Raw genomic sequence first — 11,672 nt, 5'->3', positions numbered from 1 at the left:
TTGAAATTGGACGTTAATGGAAGGGTGTTACATATGTTTCTCTGGTTTTAGCAAAGAGAATAATGGGTTTGAAATGTGGGTGTGGGGAGATACGTGAGTGTGGGTGTGGATTTGGGAGAGAGAAACGTAGGGGGGGGAATATTTTGGAGGAATATATGGTAGCGTTAATTAATGAGTGATATACGGTACATTAATTGTACATTTAAAACACATTATGGTATAGAATTGGTAATTAGGTATACTAAATGTAATTAAATCAAATCTTAAACATTGAGGGTAATATAATTTCCTATATGGAATAGGAATGTAAAAATTCCTTCTACGTATATATTTTTCTATCTTTATAGACATAAAACCGTGAATCGTGAAAGTAAAATGAAAAATCAGAAAAATAATTTGGAATTTTTTTCCTAAATAACGAAGAGATGGTGGTTAAATGGTAAATATGTGAGACTTCAAAAGAATATCTCACGATGACAAATAAAGTTATAGGACTTGATTTCGAGATCAAAAGATATATAAGCATAAGTTAAAGTCGATCCAAAGTCAACCCCAATCTCATATGGTCAAATATCAAAACAAAAGTTAAACCTCGGTAACCTATGAACTCCAACTCCAAATCTACAATTAAATTTCCAATCCAAGTTCATTTTGGCACCATTTAGATAATATATATGATTTAAACTAAGAAATTTATTTTAAGTTGAAGCAAGAAAAGAGTATTTGAAAATTAGTCTTCAGGAGCGAGTTGATCGTAAAATACTAGCTTTAACACATTTTTCTTTATCTTTTCATATCTAAATATCTTTATCGAGTTGGTTGGCATCATCTACTCCTTTTACTGGGACATAACTTTCACTCACAAAATAAGTTAAAGATTTATGAGAAAAAATATTAACTATAATTCAATATATACAGTAAATATTTATGCTATTATTTAAGTAGTAATTTATTACAAATATTATTTTAGCTATATGACATAAATGTCCAAACAATTTTCTCTTTAACTTTATATTTTTTACTTCTTCATGTAGAGGTAAATTCAGGACTTCAGAATTGTACCACTAACTCATTTAATTGACTTTGTTGGAAATTAATTATTTATACTTGTTGAGCAAATTTTTAACGCAATGTACGATCCAAATAAAAGCTATTGATTTTGGGTACTCATACCTATAGATATACATTGGTCCCTGTCTTCATTTCCAACCCCATTTCTCCTCTTGCATTACTGATTTAAAATAAAATAAAAATTCAAATAAACCTCCCACCCACCCACCCACTTAAACCCCCACCCCATATTTCTCTCTCTAAAATCCTATATAAAGGACACCCTTTGTTCTTGCCGCTATATCTCTTCACAGTTCTATCACCAAAAGAACTCCACTGCTTCATTTTCTCCTCTTTTATTACCATTTTTTCGTTGTCATTTCTACTAGAAATTCATCTTTCTGTTTATTTGCAATGTCTCATTAAACTAGAGATCGATTTACATACATTAAATATACTTGTTTTGAGGGTGATAGTATATACATATAATTATATATATACGCATACGATCTATAAGGAATTTATTTCAATGGCAGCCAGTATGAATTCTGCAATTTCTAGTCTTCTTTGTGCTGAAGATAACAATATCATATTTTGCAATGACAATAACGATGATGTTGGAAAATGGTATGTTAAGAATAATCAAAGCAGTCAAGAAAACCATAGTTTTTTGGCTGTTATGCAATTACAGAGTGAAGAGTGTATGGATTTGATGATTGAGAAAGAGAATCAACATATGCCTTGTGCTGATTACCTTGACAAGTTGAGAAATGGGAAGTTGGATATTGAGATTAGAGAGCAGATTCTTGATTGGATTGGCAAGGTTTGTTCGTCTTTTACTAATCCATTAGAGTATATATAATTCAGATCTTGGATGGTTACTGCGATTTTTTAATTACTGATTATTATATTTTACTTTAGTTAAGTAGATCTCACTTTCAAGTTTAGATCGGTAGTGAATAATGAATGAAAATTTACATAATGTATTTTTCTTGTTTCAAAAGAGGTGGTTGATACCGGAGGCAAAGCTATTTATGGGAGGTAGAAGCGGAAGCAGATTCAGGATCTAAAGTTTATGAGTTTTTTACGACGATCTCAAGTTTATATACAAAATAATAATTGGATCTACAGTCAAATGCTTATAGTAGATATTTAATGAATTTCTTGATACATATATAGGTAAAAGCTACTGGATTCACGTTAACGCGTAGCTAACATGGTAGATCTGATCCTAATAGCATGTATCCAGTAGAATAATCGAGGAAGTCCTTATATATATATATATATATATATATATAAAAGAATAATCGAGGAGGTTGATATCATGTGAGTATTAGAATTTGTATTTTGGTATTGTAATTTGTAGGGGAGATGGGGTTGAAGGGATGGGAAAAGGGATATGATGATATAATTCTTGGCTTTTACTTTATACTGCAAAAGCATTCACAGTATATTTATTATTTACAAGAACCGTGAAATGAACGTTTGGTAGGATCTTTTTGATTTTTTTGTTGAATTGTCAGGTAAATTTGGTACGTTAAATATGTTTCTATATATATATATATATACTTCAGCTTTTTCCTACTTCATTCAATTCTAAGCTGTCTTTGACTGAATTTTCACATTTATTCTTGTCTTGTTTTGCTTGACTGGTAAAACTAGAGTTTCACATTGTAAAATATTTGATTATATGTTGTTATTGCATGCAGGTTCATTCACATTTCAATTTTGGGCCACTCTGTTTATATTTGTCTGTGAACTACCTTGATAGGTTTCTTTCTGCCTATGACTTACCTGTAAGTTTTTGATCATCAAGATTTTATATTTAGTTTTATTTAATCACATTTCTAATAATATTTTCTTGTTTTATAGAAGGGAAAAGTATGGATGATTCAGTTATTGGCTATAGCCTGTTTGTCTCTGGCAGCTAAAATGGAAGAGACTATAGTTCCTCTATCTCTAGATCTGCAGGTGAACATTTACATCAAATTAAGTTTGAATAAAAAGGGCAGACCGGTGCACTAAGATCCTCTGGGTCTGGGGAAGATCCGGACCACAAGAGTCTATTGTATGCAGCCTTACCCTGCATTTTTGCAAGATGCTGTTTCTACGGCTCGAACCAGTGACCTCCTGGTCACATGCATGACAACAACTTTACCTGTTACGCAAAGACAACAACTTAAGTTTGAATACCTTGATTATTTTAATCTTATTAATTTGGTACTGATCTAATAATTGTTTTGAATTTGTAATGATTATTGACAGATAAAGGAAGCAAGATTTGTATTTGAAGCAAGAACCATACAAAGAATGGAGCTTCTTATATTAAGCACATTGAAATGGAGAATGCATGCAATCACTCCATTCACATTCATTGATTATTTCATTAGGAAGATAAATGGTGATCAAATTGCTTCAAGATCTTTAATCACTAAAGCAGTAAAAGTTATATTAAGAACACTGAAAGGTGAAGTTGATCTTGATTGAGATCATTCTATCTATGATTGAAATTGTGAAAATGGAAGATTGTTACTGAAACTTTTAGGTGGGTGAAAACTGAATGTAGGAATTCACTTCTTGGAATTCAAGCACTCTGAGATTGCAGCAGCAGTAGCAATCTCTGTTGTGGTGAAAACTGAGACAGTTTGCCTTGAGAAAGCAATATCTGCTCTTGTGCAGCAAGTACAAAAGGTAAAATTGTTGGTCCAAAAAGCTAAGGCAAATGAAATATAGATCATTTATTACTTTTTCTATCCAATCATTTCATGTTGATTTACTTCACATTTGACCAAAATGGTAAAGTTTTTTCCTTTCCTTTTGTGACTATTTTGCAGGATAGAGTAAACAAGTGTATTGAATTGATTCAAGAATCATCTTTGCTAAGTGATTTTGATAAAGGTTTTGTTCCTCAAAGTCCAATTGGTGTGTTGGATGCTACATGCCTAAGTTACAAAACTGATGATTCAGGAGTTGAGTCATGTACACCTAATAGCCCAGATACTAAGAGGAGAAAGATGAATAGAACCTATGCAGTGGACATAAAGGGATGGATAAATGAGTGAAAGCCTTTTACCCCTTTCAAATCCTTTGATTTGATGCAATGAGAGTTATGGTGTGATACTTGAAAGTGCATCCCCAAACAGAACTTAAAAAAATAATAATAAGATAATAATATGGAGAAAAATAAAATTTTTGTGAGGAAGAGATTGAAGTAGTTGGATCGTTTTTGGAGGTTGATACGCTCAAGAATTTCATGCCACATTTTATAAAAGTGGTATTCAAGTCAACTTCACGTCAACAAGGCATCTTTATGCCATTAGTATGAGGGAACTCGGAGAATGTTACCGAGTAATATCTTGAACATGGGACTTTTTGAGATTCCATTCAATCTATACTTTTTATATCTTGTTTGAAGAGATAACTATATTTAAAGTTTTATAAATAGAAATATACAAAAAAAAAAAAATGTATTATTATACGCAATCTTTATTTTGTCCTTTACTGTATTGTCTTAAATTTTGCAATAAAAAACAGTTTTTCCGGGGCAAATTATATTTACTCTTTCAATTTCTATTTCGCTTGTCGGGTTAACTCATGACTTCTTAGATCTCGAAATACATGAATTTTTAATCTCTGGTTCATTTTGCCATCCTGACCGATGATTTTTTTTTTAATAGAATCGTTTGCATTCACAAGTCGTACCCCTCCTTGTTCTGTGCATAACTGTTCTCAATGTAGAGTAACATGCTTGATTTTAGGATTTGTAGTAATATTTGGTCATTTACCTATTCCTGCGTCTATCAAGTATTAACTGAAGAGTAAAATAACTCCAATGCCATGTACCTTTCTGAATCACATGTGATGAGTTCTTGTTTGACTGATTGTCTAGATGGCCTACGGGTTTAGCTGCTATGCCTAATAGAAAATATTAAAAATTATTCGCCGTTTCAGATTCGAGCTCCTGAAATAGATAATCTTTCTATTATAATTCTTACTTTACGAATCTAGATTAGTCAGATATTCGGACCAATGAATTCTTAAACTAAATTTTTTCCCTAACAACCTCTTAGGAATATATTGAAAAAGTCCTTTCCCAACTTGTTTCCCTAGTTTAACTTGCAAAAGGACTTTTATGGGCTAAGAATATACAGAAAAGTATAACAGATATATTCTGCTCGCTTTTTGTAAAGATTTCTCAACTTTAATTTTGGAATCAATTCCATCGAATCTAACAACAAGAAAAGGCCTTGCAGGCTTTAAGTTTTTTATTATATAAATATTTTTGGACTGCACATAATGTATTTTTTCTTTTTCTAACCAAAGCAAATTGTGAAATTCAGTCGGTGTACCTGAACATTATTAATATTAAAATGGAGAAATGAGAGAACCACTAGATATAATAAAGCTACCTAAATATGACAATAGATGATATATGATGAAGCAGAAGACAATGTTATTTTAACTATAACATGCATTGCCCCCTTCATACATCAAAGCTGAGGATGCTCAGTCTCAACCAGTATTTAATTTACTAGTGTACAATAATAATCATCTCTCTCTTGGCGGCTATTTCATTTGGGACTATGCAATATTATCATAGATTCATTCTATTATTTACAACGAATTCTTTCCTTTAAAAAAACAATTAAATTCATTTAATTTTCTTGATGATGTTTAACTGTCGAGAATTTGCATGGTATAGGAGGAAATTTGTTGGAAGGATTAAACGCAATGTGCAATCAATTGCTCTCTATGTCCCAATCTTGTTGCAGTGATTTGTTTGTGTTTTTGACAACGTATATAATATTACTGATTTACCTGATGCGCGCGCTTTTATGGTCCAATATGGCATAGGTTAAGGAACAAATTCGTGAGATTTGTTAGGTCAAAACTGACAATGCATATCATTGACTTGCACTGTGACACCTAAACTATTATTAGCTACCATAATATAAGGATATATATATATTAGTGGAAGCACAATATTAAATGCACAAATATGTTTGAATATTCAAGAGAGTCGTTAATTTTGTCACTGAAATTGAGTGCCTTAGGACCTTAGAATTAGATAAACCAAGCAGGCAAGCTATGGTTTGAGTGTCCCTTCTGTGATCCAATAATACATTTACTGGACCCTCACCCTTTCCCTTTGAAAAGCTTCTACTAACAGCAGCTATTCATCGAATTAATATAATTTATACGGTGTGACGTGAAAATGTTAATTATAAACGTGAATAAAAAAGCATGAATTTGACCTTCATGAATCAAGGGAAGGGGGGAACCCATCAGTAGCAGTAATTTTGTACTCTATTATTTTTCTATTCCTATGTTAAACCATTGACAACTCACTACATTATAAGACCACAAAAGTAGATTGTTAGGTTTTACATTACAACTAATTCGATGTCAGATATTGTCTCTATATATCGATTTTTAATAACAATCTATTACATCACCATAAAAGGTGGACTAGTATTTCTGTAAGATATAATGTGGCTTTTTGGATGCGTTTCTAATATATTGACCTCTCACAAATGTTAAACACGAAATCAGTAACGACACTGTGGATACCAATTCATTCTATGTATAGTGCTTCTCTATTCAAATATACTTTTTTTTCCTGTTCGCAATTACAACTGGATTGATAATTTTCATGCTTCCTTGTACTCAATTTTAGCATATCTTCCCAAGAATAAAGTTAGATAAATTATGATTCTTTCAAGTTTCCCTCATTTTCAATGACATATATGGATTGTGAATATCATCGCAATATTATTTTAAAAACTTTGTCGAACCAAATCCTATTTAAATCACATTGCATTTATAGTTTGATAAGATTCATATTGTTCCTAACAGTCTTAATTAGAGGTATATTTCAATAAAAATTGTAAGGAATCATTTATTAGAAAGTTTTTCTGTTGAATCGACTCCTATTTCAATAGCAAGGCGTGATTTGTGGCTTTATGAAATCCATGTTTTTCCATAACAAATCCTAATAAAAGGTCTTTCATTTGACTCTCTCTACAAAAATTGCAGCGGTTCATTTGTGGGACTACGACATTTGGGCATAAAAAACACTGTTTTTTTCCTCGTTGATATAAACGGATTTAAATTGACTTCGAAAAACCTCATGAGTTCCAAATCTTGAAACTTTGGTGGGAAAAAGAGAAACAAAAAACTAGGATCTGTGATATATAAGATGAAGCAAAGAAGCATATGAAAATTAAACACTGCAGCAAATTAACATAGTTGGATATAGCGTAGGGAAATGAATGATGAAGATTTGTCATGACTCATAGCCCAGCCCAAAATCTTAGCCCATGTGATTGAACAAGGTTCATATCTCCATTGCCCTAGGCTCAAGAAGCATATTGATAATAGTAATTAAGGAAAAAAATAAAAAATAGCCAGATTTACAACTCGTAATTGAAAAATATCCATAGCTTCAAAAGTAATCAAAATGTAGCTATTTTTTTTTATGTAAAAATAAAATCTGAACAAAAATACCCTTTAAAATCCGGAAAGTTCGAATTTTTTGCATATGAGCTTCCCCAACATAATGTGCTGGAATTTCATAATGTGTTGGAGTTCTAACATAATATGTGGAAAGTTTATATGCAGGAGCTTCAAAATCTGGCATATTATACTGGAACTTTCTATGTGCTGGAGTTCCAATATAATATGCTGAAAGTTTATATGCATGAGCTCCATAATCCCGCATATTATGCTGGAACTTTCCATATTTCAGGTAAAATAGTGGTTATTTTTAAAGAATTTGCGAACTTGACTTTTTTTCGATTACCCGTTCAAAAACTGGCTAATCCGTGTTATTTTTACTATTAATTAGGGATGGTAGACGGGCAGGTCGGATTGAATCAGGGTAGGTCGAAAATGGGTAATGTAAAAATAGATAAATTATCCAACTTGACCCATATTTAATACTAATAGAAAATGGGTTAACCAGGGGATAATATGAGTAACAATATTATCAATGGTTTTTTGAATATGATCATTTTGGGAGAATTCTTAGTCTCCCAAACTTGAGTAACCCCTAATTTGAATATTTACAAATGTAAAAGTTAAACTCGTTAGTTATCCATTTTTAAGTGGATAATATGGTTCTTATCCATATTTGATCCGTTTTTAAAAAGTTCATTATCCAACCCATTTTTTAAGTGAATAATATGGATGGATAACTATTTTTTCTAATCCATTTTGCCACCAGTAGTAGTAATTGGGAAAGTTTTCATAATTAGTGATGAAATAAAAAATAATCTACAATTAGCAAATATTAATTAAATAAGAGGTACATACTATGTTTATGTACTTCTTTAAAAATAGTTGTAGCTCTTATAAAAGTAGGGGGAATGTCACGACTCGGAATTCCCATCGTCGGTACCATGATGTCACCTAACATTTCATTTGCTAGGCAAGCCAACGTTAGGGGATTCTTAATGCCAATTTTAGTCAATTTCAATAATAAGAACAATTAAGCTAAACAGAAGTTAAAACTGATTGCGGAATAACATAAACCCATAACCTCTGATACATTTAGGATCTGGAGTCACAACTCACAGTCTACTATGATTGACTACAAACAGAGTCAAAAAGATCTACCTTGGGTCTCCTGACGAGCAAGTCCGGCAACTAACCTCACGATAATCTAGGGCCGGTACCAAAATTTGCACAATAAATGCAGAGTGTAGTATCAGTACAACCGACTCCATATACTGGTAAGTGTCGAGTGATCAAAGCCAACCCTATACCACTACGAAGTGGCAAGAACGGTCAAAGCAGCTTTTATCCGAGATGGTCGGGATCGAATCCACATGGAGCTAGAAATGAGAATTGGATTCCTATCTAAACTAGAGATGCATAGTGTTCTTAATTACTCGTCCAATCATCTTTTGGTTGAATATTACTTCTAATATTTAGGCTAATGATAAGCTAAATTAAACTAAGAATGATTTCTTGTAGGGTTTTCTAATTAGTTAAAGAAGCACTAGGGAAGTGACTTTCTCCTAGGTGAATACTTGACAGGATCTAAAGCCTAAGGCAAAGTCGTTATGCTGGGGATTGTGATACAGCCAATGCAGGAATTGCTCACTCTACACCTCTCGGTAGCTTGAGTGACTTTACCCTAATTGACTTTCTCAAGACCAATTGGGTGTCAAGATTGTGCAAGCAATATAGGCTCAAGTCGGGTATTACTATCTCTAGGTTTAACCCTTTAATTGGGGCTATCAATCTCTTGATTACACCCCAATTCCTTGTTGAACTGATTTTCCTAGACTCAAGCTCTCTTTCTCAAGAAGAACCCAAGTCAAATAGGCACAAATTAGTGTTTGCAACCACTGATTCAACATGAAATACATAAATCAATTCAAATATCAACTTGATTAGTGAGGCTTATTGGCTTCAAGTCTTTGCTCTCTGAACTTAGCCACCGCGAGCCGCATAAAATGTACCGTGGCCGCGGTGGCTTCAACTGCGGTCCCCACAAAAAGGACCGTGGACCGCATTGACATTAATCTCCAAACTCCCAACTCTCTGAACCCCATCTTTGCGGACCGCACAAACTCGATTGTGGCTGTAATGAGGCCACTGCGATCCGCACAAAATGCTTTGCGGCCGCAGTGCTTGAGTTTCCAAAATATGCACCTCTCTGAATCTCCTCACTGCGGCCCGCACTAAATGGAATGTGGCCACAGTAGATCTATTGCACTGTGCTTGGACTTGTTCTTGGTACTTGTGCATGTTTCGCACCTTTTTGAGCTGGTTTTGACTAATTGTCACCTTTTTGACCAAACCCTGCAAACAAGTACAACATGTAAGCCTTTGGGACTATTTTGTATACATTTTTAATCATAACTCAAGTAAGAAGGAGTGTAAAATGAACTATAATCCCTAGTTATCAACTCCCCCAAACTTACGCTTTTGCTTGTCCTCAAGCAAACAAAATAACCACCTCCTTAAGTGTAAATTCAAGAAAATTTAGCTGACCTAAAGTGACCTCATCTAGCATCAATTGGGACTAACAATTGCCCTCAATTCAAATGAATCATTAACAACATTCGACCTTCTAAACACCATGGATTTAGTGCGACACAAGAGCATCAAGAGTTGACTCAACCCATCAAAGAAACTCTTTCTACTGCTTTGGTCATTGTGGAATCCAAACTCATACTCCTCAACTCTCCCTAAGCAAACCTCATTTTTAGATTGTAGCACTCAGAACGAGGATAGTGGAAACACACTCATCTCTCTCAAAAAAAGGTCACAAGTCCGACTCTAAGTACCATAAGCTTGCCCCTTATGTGAGTCACCACTAATGTAAGCTTCATTCAACTCAAGATCATATAGGGCTTTTGTGGAGATATCGTGAAGGCCTTTGGTTCATGGTAGGAAATATTTGGTCTAGGTAGGTTCCATCTTCCCTTAAGCACTTCATTTGCTTCATTTTGGCATACATTCTCTTGACTTTTTGAGTTATTAACTTCTTTCTAAGGGGTTAGAGAGACACACTATCACTCTTTCTTGTTTATTTCAAACCTTTTTCTACTTTCTCAACTTTCCACACCTTTCATCTCTTTACTTTTATAGAATCCCTTCATTTTTTTTCTACATTGATCATTCTTTTTTACTTTTTGATTTTCTTTCTTTTTCATTGCCTTTCCTTTTCTTCATTTTGTACCTTTTACCTCTTTGTTGCATTCCTCGTCTCTCCCCGCAAACTTATGTTTTTGCCTTGTGCTAAGGAAAGATCGAGTGCCAAGAGAGGGTATTTTTAGAAAGGGTAAAGGCTTGTATCGTGGTTTTTGAAAGAAAAAGGTCTATGGCTCAAAAGGGTTGACTGGGGATATTAACTTTGGTAGGCTATGGAAGTTTTCAAGACATCATTTGGATCAAGGAGAGCCTATAATCATATCTCAAGTCAAACTACACTTAGAATTTCGCCTAGACAAACATTCAGGGCAAGTTCTAGACTAATGGCTCGGGACTTGGACTTGCAATTCAAATTCTCACCACACAAGCTATAGGATTGCTAAAGAGACAGAGTCGGGGTCCCACAACAACCTTAGCTAAGATTTGAGCAACATGAATGGTCCCAAAAAATCACTTGATGATTATCGGCCAACACAAGAGTCTCAAGGTCACAACTTTCATCATCCTATACGCAACAATTTATTTTTGACCATAGGATCAAAGGCAAATGTGTTAGGACCAAGTGAAGCTTTGCTTGAGGCACCCTTACTAACTAGCTACTATTTACACAAAAAATAAAAGAAAATTGACTCAAACCCTTAAGAAGGTTGTCATGCCATCCATCATCGGGAAGAGCCACCCGGTTCATACAAATTTCACCTTTGGAAAGAACTGTGGCATTACGGAAACCAAAGGCTTATTGAACGCAAAACTCAAAATAAGAAGCTATCAAAATGAAATAAGAAGCTATGAAAGAAAAAATGCGAAAAGTAGAATGAATATGTACAAGAGGGGATTTAGATGAATATACATAAGGGGGAATGAATATATACATCAGAAAGTAACTTTGTATACAGACCAAAATTGCAAAGTACGAAAAGTAAACTAGAATGGTAAAATTATATACATACCAAAAG

General features: G+C 33.7%; 1 protein-coding gene across 1 annotated transcript; it reads left to right on the top strand.

Moving 5' to 3' along the window:
• Window positions 1-1,358: 1,358 nt before the first annotated feature.
• LOC104239100 (cyclin-D4-1-like) lies at window positions 1,359-4,599 on the top strand. The gene is made up of 6 exons (XM_009793631.2): window positions 1,359-1,873; window positions 2,760-2,846; window positions 2,923-3,021; window positions 3,316-3,517; window positions 3,617-3,741; window positions 3,885-4,599. Exons 1-6 carry the CDS (start codon window positions 1,580-1,582, stop codon window positions 4,110-4,112), a joined length of 1,035 nt encoding a protein of 344 aa, XP_009791933.1. The 5' UTR covers window positions 1,359-1,579; the 3' UTR covers window positions 4,113-4,599.
• The last annotated feature ends 7,073 nt before the right edge of the window (window positions 4,600-11,672 follow it).

Source organism: Nicotiana sylvestris, chromosome 10 (assembly GCF_000393655.2).
Source record: "Nicotiana sylvestris chromosome 10, ASM39365v2, whole genome shotgun sequence".
Taxonomy (NCBI): Eukaryota; Viridiplantae; Streptophyta; class Magnoliopsida; order Solanales; family Solanaceae; genus Nicotiana; species Nicotiana sylvestris.
The sequence above is the reverse complement of the archived record's forward strand: the minus strand, read 5'-3'. Positions and strand labels throughout refer to the sequence as shown.